General features: G+C 54.5%; 3 protein-coding genes across 3 annotated transcripts; 2 read left to right on the top strand and 1 right to left on the bottom strand.

Annotated features, from left to right (window-relative positions):
* Nucleotides 1-4283: 4283 nt before the first annotated feature.
* Nucleotides 4284-7254, bottom strand: tlnrd1 (talin rod domain containing 1). The gene has a single exon (XM_057025076.1). It carries the CDS (start codon nucleotides 5952-5954, stop codon nucleotides 4890-4892), a length of 1065 nt encoding a protein of 354 aa, XP_056881056.1. The 5' UTR covers nucleotides 5955-7254; the 3' UTR covers nucleotides 4284-4889.
* Nucleotides 7255-8117: 863 nt separating this feature from the next.
* On the top strand, nucleotides 8118-10145 carry mesd (mesoderm development LRP chaperone). The gene is made up of 3 exons (XM_057025080.1): nucleotides 8118-8323; nucleotides 9035-9267; nucleotides 9357-10145. The coding sequence occupies exons 1-3, from the start codon at nucleotides 8153-8155 to the stop codon at nucleotides 9568-9570; spliced, it is 618 nt and encodes a 205-aa protein (XP_056881060.1). The 5' UTR covers nucleotides 8118-8152; the 3' UTR covers nucleotides 9571-10145.
* A 152-nt stretch (nucleotides 10146-10297) lies between these two features.
* On the top strand, nucleotides 10298-16039 carry asb7 (ankyrin repeat and SOCS box containing 7). The gene is made up of 5 exons (XM_057025078.1): nucleotides 10298-10694; nucleotides 11152-11273; nucleotides 12269-12480; nucleotides 12852-13457; nucleotides 14738-16039. Exons 2-5 carry the CDS (start codon nucleotides 11236-11238, stop codon nucleotides 14875-14877), a joined length of 996 nt encoding a protein of 331 aa, XP_056881058.1. The 5' UTR covers nucleotides 10298-10694; nucleotides 11152-11235; the 3' UTR covers nucleotides 14878-16039.
* The last annotated feature ends 160 nt before the right edge of the window (nucleotides 16040-16199 follow it).

Here is a 16199-nt window from a genome sequence, read left to right as displayed (position 1 = left end):
AGACAGACAGACAGACAGACAGACAGACAGACAGGCAGGCAGGGAGACAGGCAGGCAGGCAGAGAGACAGGCAGACAGGCAGGCAGGGAGACAGGCAGGCAGGCAGAGAGACAGGCAGGCAGACAGAGAGACAGGCAGACAGGCAGGCAGGGAGACAGGCAGGCAGGGAGACAGGCAGGCAGGCAGGGAGACAGGCAGGCAGGGAGACAGGCAGGCAGGCAGGCAGGGAGACAGGCAGGCAGGGAGACAGGCAGGCAGGCAGGCAGGGAGACAGGCAGGCAGGCAGGGAGACAGGCAGGCAGGGAGACAGGCAGGCAGGCAGGCAGGGAGACAGGCAGGCAGGCAGGGAGACAGGCAGGCAGGGAGACAGGCAGGCAGGCAGGGAGACAGACAGGCAGGGAGACAGGCAGGCAGGGAGACAGGCAGGCAGGCAGGCAGGGAGACAGGCAGGCAGACAGGGAGACAGGCAGACAGGAAACATTGGGTCTGATGGAGGTTGATCTGCCACATTGTTCACCACATTGTTTTGATGGATCAGCTGATTAATTTGTGTCATTTTGTGATAGAATCTAAAAAAATAATTGATCATCAGTGAAGCGAACACTGTCGTCTTGGTGACTCGGCCCGGCGGCGTGAACAAACAGAACTTCCTGTTTGACTCCAGGTTGCAGCTGAAAGGTGACGAAGGTCCATGAACGCCGGCCGCAGCTGCTGGTTGTTATGGCGATACTGAGCCGGCTTCACAAAGACGTCCTGTCTGTCCAAGCAGCCCAACTTTCCTCCGACCCGGCTGATGTAATGGCACAGAAGAGGCTTGTTGAGGCCCGGAGCCGTGCTGGAGGTGTGTCCTCAACCAGGTCCTGGTGCTTCAGGAGGGTCAGGGAGAACAGGAGGGAGGGAGGCTGAACAACCTCAGCGTTGTTGGGGTCCCACTGGGGGTGGACGAAGCAGCTCCAGCCGGTCCAAACTCACCCCTTCACACGGGTCGGGTTCCTCCTCTGGAGCAGGATTTGTCTTCTGCTGTGGGAGTCAGGAGTGACCCTGAGAGGAAGCCTGTGCTGTGGGAGCTTCACCATCATGAAGGACCCACGTGTAGAAGTGAAAACACACCCTAGAGCTTCTGGGCGCCACATGTGCGGACTGAAAGGCTCATTTTAAGCTCTTACACCTCATATTTCTCCAGAAGATGCTCACCGTAGAGACTGGTGCTGTCCTCCAGCGTGGATCCAGATGATGGCTTGAGTCCAACAGGAAGATGAAGGTGAAAGCGATGTGCTGCTCAGAGCCTGGCTCCCTCACTCCGGTTGCCGAGCGTGTCCCTACCTCTCCTCCTCTTCCTTCTCCTCCCTCTTTTCCTCCCCTCTCTGCTTGGAGGGGGCAGCAGCCTCTGACCCTCCCCCTGCTCCACAGAGGAAAATGCAGCTCTCTTAACTGGGCCTGACCTCACACCTACTTTGGAACTTTACAAGGTTCCCTGTGTGTCCGTGTGCCCACAGCTATGACGGTCCAGCCTCTGTGTGTTTTAGAGCATGAAAAGCGTCTCTGTGGTCCCGGTCCTGGTCCTGGTCCTGGTCAGGAGGACCAAGGTGGATCAGTGATCATCTGCGCTGGTCCTCATCCTGAACCGGTTCACATGGCTCCGTGGGCCTCGACAGGCTTTGGTTCCTGGGGTCAGTTCAGACATGTTGGATATTTTTGTTCTCCGCTGTGTTCGCGGTCCTGATGGGGACGTTGCTGGGGAGGATCCAGAACTCCAGTTGGGTCCAAGCTGCTCCTTCGCTGTTGGGGTGGACCCAGTTTAGATTCTTGTACACAAGGTTGGATTGTTGTTTCCAGCCACAGCCATCCCATAATAAAACCTCCAGGCAGTTGTGCATTAGCTCCAGTAGTACTGTCAGTAGTAGTAGTAGTATTGTAGTAGTAGTAGTAGTATCAGTAGTAGTGGTAGTAGTAGTAGCAGCAGTAGTAGTAGCAGTAGTAGTAGCAGTAGTAGCAATAGTATGAGTATCAGTAGTAGCAGTAGTATTGTAGTAGTAGCAGCAGTAGTAGCAGCAGTATTAGCAGCAGCAGTAGTAGTAGCAATAGTATTAGTATCAGTAGTAGCAGTAGTATTGTAGTAGTAGCAGTATTAGCAGCAGCAGTGGTCGTAGCAGTAGTATTAGTATCAGTAATAGCAGTAGTATTGTAGTAGAAGCAGTATTAGCAGCAGCAGTAGTAGCAGCAGTAGTAGTAGCAATAGTATTAGTATCAGTAGTATTGTAGTAGTAGCAGTATTAGCAGCAGCAGTAGTAGCAGCAGTAGTAGTAGCAATAGTATTAGTATCAGTAGTAGCAGTAGTATTGTAGTAGTAGCAGCATTAGTGTTAGTAGCAGCAATAATAGTAGCAATAGTATGAGTATCAGTAGTAGCAGTAGTATTGTAGTAGTAGCAGTAGTAGCAGCAGTAGTGGTAGTAGCAGTAGTATTAGTATTAGTAGTAGCAGTAGTAGTATTAGTAGTAGCAGCAGGAGTAGCAGCAGTAGTATTAGTAGTAGTCGTAGTATTAGTTGCAGCAGTATTAGTAATAGTTTTAGTAACAGCACTAGTAGTAGTAGTAGTGGGATAAACGGTGTTACCATCTGTCTGTCAACAAGTCTTTTCCTTTAGCGCCCCCTGTCGTTGAGATCAGAGCGTGTTTTACTTTCTGTGCACCAGGCTTGATTTCAGGTGCTTTAAATAATAATAATAATAATATAATAATAATAATAATAATAATAATAATAATAATAATAATAATAATAATAATAATAATAATAATGTTCTTCTTCTTTGTCTTGTAACTCAGCTGCATTACTACATTATTACATTGTTATTACTGCCCCCCCTCCAGGCTCACAGCCACAAACATCAGTTTCAGTTTCAGTTTCAGTAATGTGAAACAGCTCCTTAATCCCCCAGCTTTTTATTGATAATAACTCCTTTAATGAACACTCATTTTCTTTGTTTCATGTGCGTTCCAGCCCAAACTGGGTGTGAACCAGTTCCCTGTTTAGACCACTGTGTGGCCGTCACCTGATGTGGTCATTGCTGCGTCAACAGCGGCGCTGAGAAGGTCCCCCTCATGGAGGGGGGGTCTCCTGAGGACCGTCTGACCGTTGCTGCTGAGTAGAGACGCTGAATACTGGTGATTGTTGGAGGACAATAGGCAGCATGGGCGGGTCTGGAGAGGAAGTAGGGACCTAGGGGGGTTCCTGGCAACAGGCTCGTTACAAGGAGGATATTGTCCAATGAGTCTAGAATCTGTCCCCATGGTGGCTCTGAAACATTCGCCCCTCCAGGAGAGCGGATAGAGACGCCGACCTACAGGTCAAAGGTCGCCTCACTCGTCCCGGCAGACGTAGATGCAGGTGCAGACGTCTCTGTGAGGACACCTGAAACGAAGCAGCCAGGACATATCCCATGTCCTCCTCACTGTCCACCTGTTCCAGGCTCCAGTCAGGTGATTGTGCTCCAGGGCTCCCCAATGCTCTCGCCCCAGAGGGGTGGCCCCCCAGGGCCTGCTCTACCGGGCCTTTAGGGGAATCACCAACCGGACCTCGAGCAACTACACCACTGACCCAAAGAAGAGGAGTTCTGTCTTAAATGAGCTCAGATGAATTCTACAGGACCCCACGACAAGGTCATTTAATCCACCCAACTCCTGAAAAATTCAATATCCAGGATCACTTTTCTTTAGCTACTATGACAACCCTGCCAGGCCGACAGGAAGCCCCCCCCCCCCCCCCAGGTACAGTTAGTGAGGAACTCTCAGCTGATTGGCTGGATTTGCTGCCGCTCCAGCAGTGATGAAGCTCTCTGGGGGGATGACAGCAACGGTTCCCTCCTGCAGCAGGAAATGGGCGAAACCTCGCCTGAGGTTATGAGCGGCACGCCATCCTGAGGAGGAGGAGGAGGAGGAGGAGGAAGCCACTCCTGATAGTCCAGCTGTAGGTTTCCTGTTGTGGGCCAGACAGCTGGGGGAGGACGAGGCCTCCTCGTTGGGACCGGCCACCAGTATCTTCAGCTGGGAGAACCTGACGGTGATTGTGAAGAGAGGCGAAGCGGAGCTCCGGGCGGGTTCTATCGCGGGGGTCCGCCTCTTCACGGCAGCAGTAACTCGGAGCGTCGCTGTGAAAAAGCCTGAAAATCTGCTGCAACTTCAAGTAAACTACGAAAAAACGACGTCTCTCGTCTCCGTGGGTAAATCACTCAGAGCTGAAAGTGGACGGAACAGGCGGAACAGAGCAGTCGGGTCCGACAAGGAAGTAGCAGAAATGTTTTAATAGTTGAAATAAATACTCCTTACATGCAAAACACTTTCAAATACTATGAAGTCTGTAAATATACAGTATATGAGACACAAACGCACAGCAGCTTTACCCCAACAATGCAAAAATCCCTTTCTCATACAGCATGTGGTTGGCCAATCACCATCATCCTCCTCATCTTCATCCTCATCTTCATCATCAGGATCCCGGCTGCTGCTTTGACTTAAAACTGAGGTAAAAGGTTCAGGTGTGAAGGGTGTGGATCACGCAGCTGTCGGGCCCAGGCGGTCACATCCAGCGTGACCCGGTACCCTGGAGCTGGCGCTTTGGTTCTGGAGTCAGAATCCTGCGTTCTTCTTCTCCTCGAGGCGGAGCCGTGCACCTGTGCCGTGCACCTGTGCCGCGCACAGAACCTCACAGTGGTGTTTGAGCACAACCCTAGCACGGTGTTTAGGTTCTAGACGCAGGCCCCTGCAGTGGTAGTAGGTGTTCCCCCATCGGCCTTGTGATACTCCTCCTGACACCCTGAAGGACAGGAGGGCTCCCAGTGAGTCTCTTTGGTTACGTGGGTTCTGGACAAAGAGCAGGACGTCGTGTTCCAGACTTAATTCACAGAATGCGAGTTGACCGGCGGGAGGGTCCGTGGAGATGAGCGTTCCCGGAGGGCCTGTGAGAGCAGCGTGCAGCCGTCGGACACGGCGCACGCCGAGTTGCGAAGGCGTTCGCGGTAGTCGGCCATCCTGGAGCTGCTGTCGGGGTGCTGGGCCACGTCCCTCAGGCCCTGAGTGAGGAGGACGCACGCCGAGACCACGCTCATGGCCCCGCCCAACACCGCCGTCTGGACACCCTTGCCTTCCGCGCAGATGCTAGCGGCCCTGCCCAGGAAGTGAGGCTCGGTGGCGAAGCCCACCAGGGCGTTGACGGCCTGGACCAGAGGAGCGCTGAACAGGACGCAGCGGTTCCTGGTCAGCTCGCTGGGCTGGGTTTTCACCTCTTTGACACAGGCCAGAAAGGCCGTGCCACTGGTGCTCATACTCTTCACGCTCAACTTGAATTGGTCCTTGGCGAAGCGGTCCCTGGACCGGTCGCTCGCCAGCGATGAGATGTCCGTCAGAGTCTTGAGGTTGGTGGAGATGTTTTGGGACAGTTCCAGTAGGAGCTGCGGGGTCAGGTCCTGCAGGCCGGTGACCCGCAGGAGGCTGCAGCTTTGCTCCACTTCATGCCGACACCGGGTCACTTTGTAGCGGTCCACCAGGCCGGGCAGGCAGGGCTGGGAGCCGGGGGTCTCCACGGCCGCCAGGTAGGCGGCGTGGGCCGAGCACTCGGTCAGGGACACCACCAAGTCAGTCATTTCCAGAAGCCGGTCTCCCACCTCGGTGAAGCGGCCCATGTTGAGCTGGCTCTGGATGTCGTGCGTGAGGATGGACAGCTCCTTGGTCCTGGCGATGACCGTGTCGCGACACTGCTCGAAGGTGTCGGCCACGGCGGCCCCCTCCGAGGTCATCACGGGCCGGGTCTCGCTGGACAGCAGCAGCAGGTCGGCCACCAGCTGCATCTTCCCTTTGCACGTGTCGCAGATGGACGACAGGCGCTTCCTGTGCTGTAGCCCACAGCTCGCCGCGTTCCCGGATCCCTCGCTGGACGATTTACCAGAACCACCAGTGGCCATAGTAGTGGGTGGGGGTGGGCTGGGGGGGGTGGGGGGGTCTGATTGTTCTTCCTAAAGGGTTCAGCTAGTTAGTTGACCAGTGGAGCACGCTGCATGTTGCTTCTCAACACTTTCCCAACATGCCAGCGTTGGAGCTGGCCCCCCGGGCTGCTGTAGGGTCCTTCAGAGTATAAAGCTATACATCCTACAGCAACACGCACCACCCCTGCTCTCAATGTAAACATGTAGGAGGAGGAAACCCTGATTGCTGCTGTCACTTCTGCTGGAACAAACTAACCCGCCATAAAAAAAAAAGCTCAAATATTAGTATTTCAACAGTCGATAAACCCCACAGCTTGTTAACACTCAGTGTAATCAGATCCCGGTTCCGACTCGGTTAATGTAAATGCCCTGAACACATCATCCAGCAGTCAGTCTCGTCACCATACTGGTCCATACTGGTTCAGAATTCACAGGTTCATATCGAAATCATCAGCCTCCTAGCAGGCAAAGTGCATCCTGAAAACCACTCAAATAAAGTTAAATATCCGTGTCTTCAAGCAACATGCCCGGCTGGAGTCTTATCTGTCTTTTAGAAGGCATCATTTGGTGTCCAGTGGCCCGAAGTAGCACCGACATGTTGTCCGAATAGTTCCCGAAACGTGTGCCCGGCCTGTCCGCCTCAAGCTGCTGACGAATGCGGCGCCGCCCGAGCAGCTCTTCTGGATCGCGTACAGCCTGGTGGGTCGCTCCGGCACCATGGTTTCATTAGTCCCCCTGGTTAAAGTCCACCGAGCCGTCCTTTAGGCCACCTCCACATGGGCCACGGCGGGATCCACCACGACGGCTCCCATCGGACGCGTAGCCGACTCCTCCGCGACCTAACTCGGGAGCAAAGTCCGTGCGGCCCCGGGTAGCTCCGCTGCTCATATCAACCCCAGACCCGATGTGCGGAACTCGACACGACCCCTGTGGAAAAGTTCCCGGCCGGGATCCGTGAACGTCGCAGGAAAAGCGGCCGTTATTCCCGCAGACTGAACGCGGGGCTGCGCGCTCCCGCTGCGGGACTATGAGGAAGCGGGGAGGGTGTGGTCGCGGTGGAACGGCTGCTGGAGGGACTCGGGCGGCTCATTGCTGGAAACTGACGCTCCGTCGCGTCCTTCAACGCAGATCCGGACTCTACCCGAGCGGAAGCTCCGGGCCGATCGAGGACTCCGGGAGCCGGAGAGACTTTGGCCGAGCGCTGTCACCCTGAAGCCCCCGAGCAGAGGGGCCACGTTGGTCAAGCTAGCGCTAGCGAGACGGCGCCCGGAAGTGCTTCAAAACAAAAGCACCGCGTTGTCGCACACGTTTCGGAATGGGGGGGGGGGTGATTGCTTTATCACGGATAGTATCATATCAGCAGCATCACAGGGTTGGATTTAAATGACACCTAGTTTACCTGTCAACCACATTTTAGCTATTTGTTGCTATAAGCATGCACACTACAACACCACTTAAGATTTGTGGTTTAGTTACTGATTTACGACTATTTTTCCTGCTTGTATTCAGCACAGCAGCAATTCCTCTTGTGTGTGAATCCCCTAAAACACTTCAGACCACTTAAGAGCACTTCAATGGAAACAAAAGGCGTCAGGTTTTATGTTAGGGCTTCGCTGTTGTGATACTTAAATCCAGTACTATTCGCGAGCGCACTACAGGTTAAATTTTAATTGGCTATAAAGGAAGCTGTGACCAGAAAAAAGCCATTCAAGTTATTTATTAATCAATCTTTCTTGAATTCAGCTCGTTGACCTCCTGAAGGTAACTGGTTATTTTTGCAGCCTGTGTTTCTCCGTGGGGAGGGTTCCAGGGGCTACAGCCATGCTGCTGGACAGCACAGTACCTCCACCCTGTGTGGTCCTGCCTAAATGTTGGGTCCTACATGGTCAGCTTCTTGCTTAAGTGGAATACCTATAATATATTCTCTAAATTAAATAGTACAATAATAGCAAACAATGTGTCTGAAAGACGCACGTTTATGGTTCCTTAAACGGTTTTGAATTCGCCCAACATGATGTCATAATTCAAATAACTCTAAAATCCGGTGGGAACTCATGAGCGAGCTTGATTTTGAAAACCGTCACCAGGGGTCTGTTTCCGGTGTGCGGCTTGGCCACGCCCCCGGCGTCTCGTGACAGGAAGTGGTCAGAGCCAATGAGCGAGGAGCGCGTGTGAAGATGTCGCCTGTGCTCGGACGGTCGCTGCGGCCGCCGCCGCTGCTGCTGCTGCTTCTTTGCGCCCTTTTCCTCTCAAATTCAGCCGCAGACAGCAAAGAGAAGCCCCGGAAGAAGAAGGACATCCGAGACTACAATGACGCGGACATGGCGCGGCTGCTGGAGCAGTGGGAGGTGGGTCGCTTGCTGCTCCTCCGCTAACCTACAGCTGTTTTACACCATTATCTCCACCCAGAACGTCTCCAGCCGCAGCTTCATGTCCCTCTCGGTGATGTTCTTTGGTAAAGGAGCCCCTGGTGGAGGAGTTGGGTCACTGTTGGGTACTGATTACCGGGGACCAGGTGCACACAAGGCTCGTTAAAGTTATACAGCCTCTCCATTGTCCTGACTTTGTTCCTCGATGCAAACTTTTCAAGAGCTCCACGTTCAGTTTATTTCCAATAAAAAACCCGCTTCTTTTTGAACTCCACTTAGCAGCAAAACTGTTTTTCCCCTTTTCTGAATGGGCGTCCCTCCAACATCCAACATGAAGTGAGTCCAAGTCGCTAATATAAACTCAGCTACGAGCTTGAAGGTGGGCCGAGTGTTCAGGTTTGTGGCCTTCACGTGGGGCCGAGTGTTCAGGTTTGTGGCCTTCACGTGGGGCCGAGTGTTCAGGTTTGTGGCCTTCACGTGGGGCCGAGTGTTCAGGTTTGTGGCCTTCACGTGGGGCCGAGTGTTCGGGTTTGTGGCCTTCACGTGGGGCCGAGTGTTCAGGTTTGTGGCCTTCACGTGGGGCCGAGTGTTCAGGTCTGTGGCCTTCATGTGGGGCCGGTCCTCCAGGGCAAGGGTCCGAGCTGGCTGCCTCCTCTCAATAGTGACGACCGATGTGCTTCTGTGCCGCAGGAGGACGACGACATCGAGGAGGGGGACCTCCCTGAGCACAAGAGGGCTCCTCCTCCCATCGACTTCTCCAAAGTGGACCCCTCCAAGCCCGAAGAGCTGCTGAAGTTGTCCAAGAAGGGCAAGACCTTGATGGTGTTCGCCACGGTGTCGGGCGAGCCCACCGAGAAGGAAACGGAGGAGATCACCGGCCTGTGGCAGGGCAGCCTCTTCAACGCCAATTTTGACATCCAGAGGTATGAAGCTAATCTGTTAGCAACCATTCCAAGCAGACGGGTGTGGTCCAGGAAGTGACCTTCTCTGTCTTTCTCTTCCCCCTCTGGAGGTTCGTGGTGGGTTCCAACAGGGTCATTTTCATGCTGCGCGACGGCAGCGTGGCCTGGGAGGTCAAGGACTTCCTGGTGTCCCAGGAGCGCTGCGTGGATGTGACGGTGGAGGGCCAAGTGTTCCCGGGGAAGGCTGCTCAGAAGGACGGCGCTAAAAAGAAGAGCCAGGCGGAGCCACAGAAGCGCGCTGCTCCCCGCAAACAGGAGCTGTGATGGACACGAGCTGCTTCCTGTTTCTATCGCTTCGGACCTGCGGAGGGTTTCAGGAGAACTGTGGAGCCCCGAGGAACCATCAGCCTGTGGCCCCGAGGAACCCAGGAACCATCACCCATCCTTCCTGTTGGACCAGAAGCCTCTTTGACTCATGGTGCTCTCTTCTTTGTATCTCTGTGGGAGCAGGTTTCCTAATAAAACCAGTCATTTGTGTGGGGGGGGGGCACTTTTGCTGCCTAAATACACACCTGGTGTTGCTTCAGATGCACCTCAGGATCCACTGATCAGCGTGATGTGACCAGTAAATCAGCCTTTGTCACGTATCAGTCGTGGTTTTTGTCCTCTTCAGTGTCCATACGGACATTTGGTACCCTTTGAGATTCGTGATTGATCTTCTCCCGACTTCTGAATCGTCACTAATTTAGCTTCTTTGTACAGATCTTTGTTGAAATGTCCACGATGCACTTGGATACAAAGTGAGCACATCCAGTCTGAAATGTTTCTTTTTAGTTTGTCTCTTGTGTCACTAAAGGACTTCAGTGTTCCACCACTATAAAGGTCCCTGGTCCTCCGAAGCCTTCTGTGTGCCCCCTTTTTTGAATCATTCCTGGTGGGTCTGAACTAGCTGCAGGTCAAGGGTCAGACTTAAGGGCTACTGGGTGGGATGAGGCTGCCCAGATATATCCATGTAATCACGGACAACGGGACGTGTCTGGCATTTTTAGAGTTTCCTGGAGTTGGTCAGACGGAGTAAAATGGACATTTTTGTGTCCATCAGCATACAGGAAGCAGCGAATATGGTTCAGGAGAAAGGTGTTTGTGGAGTTACATCTTGAAATTGACGTTTTATAGGTTCAAGTTGGAATCCGGGCTTTTATTCTGAAGGTCTGCGGGCGGAAGTTCAATGTATTTACTGCTGGGGTCAACTGGAGTCCCCACACACAGACTTTGTTATTAAAACATTAAGGGATAATTTAAGCTCAGCGTGACAGAGACGTACTTTTAGTGAACTTTTAAAAAGCATTTTAACGCTGCGTTTAGCGACGGCAACATGAATCTCGGACAACTCTTATTCTTAGCTTCTCGAAGCTGATTGGCTAAGATAAACGGTGCCTCAGTGTCAAGTAAGTCTTTGTTGTAAGGTACTTGTGCATTTCCACAGTTATTCACCTGTATCACCCATCGCCCGGCCCGTCTGCCTTTATATCCACGGAATCCTCCCCGTAGCTGAATGTTAACAGGAGCTAGCGAGCTGTCGCCGTTGAGTTAGTTAGCGTCCAGGCTAATGAGCGTTAGCATGGGTGCCGACATAAATAAAGGCTGAATCTCGGGGCTTTTCCAGCAGCTCCTCCGCTCTGTTCCCAGCCCAACCGGCTCTTTACTGTCGTCATTGTCGGATACTTTTATGTCTTTTAATGGTTGGTTCCCTCGGCCAAAACAGCGGGTTTGTCTGTTTGTCTGTTTGTCTGTTTGTTTGTTTGTTTGTTTGTTTGTTTGTTTGTGACAGAGCGAGTCCTCTTTAATGGGCAGTTGATGGAATCAGTGAGCCCCGAGTAACGTGTCTGTCCCCTTCATCTGCAGGTGCAGGAGAACCTTTGGAGGCAGAACCTTTTGGGTTCTCGTTCACCTTGACTGTGCAGCTGTGTCTGCAGATGCTGCTCCGCTATGACTAAGAGAAGCTCGTCCCTTCACATTGTCAAAAGGTGGGTTTTTAGATTTTAATACTGGAGGAAGAACATCCTGGCAGAAGCTAGCTCGGACCTATTAACCTGCGCGTTTCAGCTACACGCCTCCGTCTGGGAGTCAGATAGTTTTTAAGAAAGGAAGAAATGTCCTCCTAAGTTGTCCAAGGTGTCCTCCTGCAGGTTGAAAGTGCTTGGTGATCAAACTTTCAGTGGAATCTTTCTTTAAAGTCTGAGTATTTGAATCCCCGCGTCGGTCAGACGGACGGACAGGTAGACGACTGCGACGTTAGCATGGAGCTAACCTCTGCAGCGCCCCTCATGGCAGTGGAGCCGAGGCAGTCGGCCTCTGGGAGGTCTCGTGAGGGGACGGGGACAGACTGTCCTTGATCCTCTCAGTGTCCAGCCGCGGACCACCGTGGTGCTGCAGGGAGAGACGGCATCATCCACCCACACGTGAGGCTCAAGAGAAGGTTTCACCTGTGGTCCAGAACCCAGATCCTGACTGGTGGCCCCAGGGTGATGGTTCTGGAGCCACTGGGGCCAGACTGGGATGGCAGCAGGATGCCAGACAGCTGGGAAGCCCAGGACTTCAGGGGCCTTGGTCCTGGAGCCTTTCCCTGATGTGGTCCAGACCAGATTGAGCTGGTTGGGTGTCCTTGGTGACGCCAACATCCCATCTGCACCTCTGGAGGCCGGCCCAGCGACTCTCCCTGATGTGTCGGTTGTCAGAATCCAGTCTGGTCCTGAAGCAGACCTGAAGGCCTCCATGGCTCCTGCAGGCCAAACCCTGACCTGCTGATGAGCAGTGGCCCCCCAGGGGGTTGGGGGGCTGCTCTGAAGGCCTCGGTGTGAGGACCTGGTTTTAGCTCAGTTATTCCTCATGGACCTGGTCGACGGGTCAATGAGGCTCCTTTAAACCTTTGAACTCCCAGCATGCTCATATTAACAATAGTAATAACTTGCATGTCTTGCTTCATTATCCTCAACCTAATTGTCCTTGTGGACCCCGTCAGGATGCTGAACCATCACTGCAGGAGGAACCCTGAGCTCCACGAGGAGCTGCAGATCCAGGCCGCAGTGGCAGCAGGAGACGTCTACACCGTCAGGAGGATGCTGGAGCAGGGCTACTCCCCCAAGATCCGCGACGCCAACGGCTGGACGCTGCTCCACTTCTCCGCCGCCAAAGGGAAGGAGCGATGTGTGCGAGTCTTCCTGGAACACGGAGGTCAGAGTCGCTCTGTTTATGCTGCAGAGCAGCTTCCTGTTGCTGCCAGTGCGATCCCCGCCGCTAGAGGGCGCCGTTGCCCCGGAGGGACAGCCATTCATTCAAGAGGGCGAGCTGATCCAGCTCTGAGCGGGTGCTGGGCTGCACAGAACCTTTCTGGGGGTCATTCCTGCTGTGCAGGTTCTGACAGCACCTCCGGTGCCCCTCGACCCGCTCGTCTGGCCGTGGTCAGCTCACCTGGGGGTGGGGGGCTGCTGTCATTGGCCGTGGTCAGCTCACCTGGGGGTGGGGGGCTGCTGTCATTGGCCGTGGTTAGCTCACCTGGGGGTGGGGGGCTGCTCTGTCTGACCTGCCTCTGCTCTCCTCTGCAGCCGACCCCACGGTGAAAGACTTCATCGGCGGTTTCACGGCGCTCCACTACGCCGCCATGCACGGCCGGGCACGCATCGCCCGGCTCATGCTGGAGTCGGAGCACCGCAGGGACATCATCAACGCCAAGAGCAACGACGGCTGGACGCCGCTGCACGTGGCCGCCCACTACGGCCGCGACTCTTTCGTGCGCCTCCTCCTGGAGTTCAGGGCGGAGGTGGATCCGCTGAGCGACAAAGGCACCACGCCGCTGCAGCTGGCCATCATCCGCGAGCGCTCCAGCTGCGTGCGCATCCTCCTGGACCACAGCGCCAACATCGACATCCAGAACGGCTTCCTGCTCCGCTACGCCGTCATCAAAGGCAACCACTCCTACTGCCGGATGTTCCTGCAGAGGGGGGCGGACACCAACCTGGGGCGCCTGGAGGACGGCCAGACGCCCCTGCACCTGTCCGCCCTGAGGGACGACGCGCTGTGTGCACAGATGCTGTACGCGTACGGGGCTGACACCAACACCAGGAACTATGAGGGCCAGACCCCGGTGGCCCTGTCTGTTAGCATGTCTGGGGTCAGCCGGCCCTGTCTGGACTTCCTACAGGAGGTTACGAGTAAGTCTCACACACCCAGCCACAGGTCAGACACTCCCCCCACCCCCACCCCCATCCTGTTGCCTGGCAACCTTAAATGCTCCAGATACCTTTGCAACCATCCCAATGAACGTCCCAGTAATTTTCCTTGGCTCTGGCGTCGATATTTAGAGGACTAGAAAAGAAATAACTGCGTTTTTATTTAGTGCGATTCGATTTTAAACAGTTTCCGAGAAAACCCCCAGAACAAAGCTGAGTGAGGGGGGGCCCAGTCAGCACCGAGGAGCCCGGGCTCTGGCTGTAGCCTGTTGGCTACGTAGGCTCCCGGTCTCCAGGTTCTGGTCCAGAACAGCGAGGAACTGGGCTCAGGCGGGACCACGGGCCTCATGTCTTCCTGCCTCTTGCCTCAACCTGGCGGAGGATGAATGCCTGTGAGCCCGGCGCCGGGGGGTCCAGAACCAACACCCGCTCCACCCTGAGCTGAAGGTCAGAGTGACAGGAGCCCCCGGCACCGTGGAACCAGATCCTCACATGATCCTCACATGATCCTCCTCCTCCTCTAGACTGATGCAGGACAGGTGACCTCTTCAGGCTCTGTTTAACCAGCCTGGACCTAGACTACAGGTTTACGTTCCCCTGTTCCACGTTCTCAAAAAGCTCTTGTTTGGTGGATTAAAGCCGTGTGTAGTGAACAGCTGAAGGTGCTGCGGGGGTCGGAGGGGTGCAGGGAGGTGGTGTGGGTTTAGTCACAGAGCCGTTCCCGACAGGAGGAACATGAGAGCCCCTACCTGGAGCATGGTGATACCGGGAGAACAAGGGCCGCATTCCTCCACGGCCGTCTGAAGTTTGATATCAAAGAGCGGCGTGCTGATTCCTGCTTTCAGAGGCGGCCACCCCCAGTAGATCACATGTCCGCCAGCTAGCTCCTGCTCCATTCACATGCCAGCATCAAGGGCTCCCCCCACCCGGAGCGCCGGCTCCTTTCACGCGACGTGTAGCTGATCCAGACTTTAGGAGGGAGCAGATGTGGAGCAGCAGCACCTCTCGGGGTATCAGCGTTACCCTTTCACCTGAAGGGCCCTGGACTCCTCGCTGAAAGGACGTGTTGTGGTCCGAGGGTGGACAGGCTCTGTCCAGGCTGGACGCTGCCTACGGGGTCCTTACAGGGACATGCAGACGAAACGGGCTCCATCAGGACAAAGGTTCTGACCGTAAAGCCGCGTTGGGGTTGGGATAAGCAGGAATGCTGTGATGTCATCGTCCTCTTTCTGTGTGTAACCGATGTCTCGTTGCTCTTCCAGGGCAGCCTCGGACTCTCCAGGACTTTTGTCGAATAAAGATCCGCCACTGCATCGGCCTGCAGAGCCTGAAGTCCCTGGAGGACCTGCCCATTGCTAAAGTCATGATAGACTACTTAAAACACAAGTTTGACCATTTGTGAGTCCGGAAGCGGAAGCGGAGCAAAGCTCAGCCAGACTATGCAATGACTCCTCCCCCTCAGGTGGTCGGGCCCAGGGTCTCCATCACCTTCAACAGATCTTCCTCCTTCTGGCCTCCAGCTCAGCTTCTCGGGTCGGACACTTGCAAAGGATCCGACCTGAAGACTATTGTCGGTTCTGAGTCGGTAATAACATAGTTCTGTTGTAATAAATGTCAGATTGTGACCTGAGGTAGCTCAGAGAGTCCGCATTAGTGAGCGGAGCGGCGCTGCGAACAAACACTGACCCTCTGAGGGAGTAATCAGAACCGAGCCTGACCTGCTGGGATAACCGGGCCCAGACGGGAGCCGCTCACATCTGCTCATCCTTCACGTCCAAGCAATAAAAGGGAACAGGAAGCTGGAGCGGACACGCGGGACCAAACAGAACCCTGAGCAGGAGGCCTCGGGAGTGGGCCGCTTCAGAACCAGGTGTCTGCAGGGTGAGGAGGACCTGCACAGACCCATCTCTCAGTGGGACGGGCCATTGTCCCTCCGTCCTCGTCCACCGAGGACGCTAACGCGCTCCCAGGAGCTCCCGTGTAAATACGCCTGGTGCATAACCAATATTTTTGTAACTTTATTTAAGTCGTGTTCTCTGGTTCTTATTGTATTTAAATTTTGCTAAGTGTCCTGGTTGTTGTGTGTGACGCCAGCGTTCCGGGGGGATGGGGGGGGGGGGGTCCAAACATCCCAAACACTGTTGCTGTTGTTGCTTTTCTTTTTGTGAATAGCCGGAATGCTAATGAGCAGAGGCGGAGCTTCCCAGAGGTGGGCGTTCCCTTCAGGTAACCTGCAGAATTATACTGTGAATTTGCATTGGGGGGTGAAACCCAGAGAGCTGAGGGACGGGTCGGTTGCTCTCTGCATGGTTAACCCTAACCCACCCACCCGCCCGCCCCCGGTTAATCCCGCCTCCAGTTGCTTCCCTTCACGTTTGAGCGCACGTCTCTTTCCGAAGCCGTGGCGCCGTTCCTCCGCCGCCAGTGCCCGAGTGCCCGCTGAGATCAGGAGACGCAGATCGATAAACGGCTGTTGCGTTTCGCCCGGCGTCCCGTGTGGGGAGAGTGTAACCAAGTCTGAGTGTTAGTTTATTTTAACCAACAAATAAAACCGCCATTTCTGAGGACGCCTGCTCGCTGCTTCACTACAACCACCTCAAGACGTCCACAGAGCAGGAAGACCCAAACTGAGTGTCCCTCAGCGTCGAGACGAGTCAAAAACACCCTCCGAGAGGGTGGGGGTTCAACTCCTGGTCGCTGGTCCAAAACTACTGCTAGACCTCG

Source organism: Takifugu flavidus, chromosome 2 (assembly GCF_003711565.1).
Source record: "Takifugu flavidus isolate HTHZ2018 chromosome 2, ASM371156v2, whole genome shotgun sequence".
Lineage (NCBI taxonomy): Eukaryota > Metazoa > Chordata > Actinopteri > Tetraodontiformes > Tetraodontidae > Takifugu > Takifugu flavidus.
Note: the sequence above shows the minus strand (reverse complement) of the source record. Positions and strands in the feature narration are given on the sequence as shown.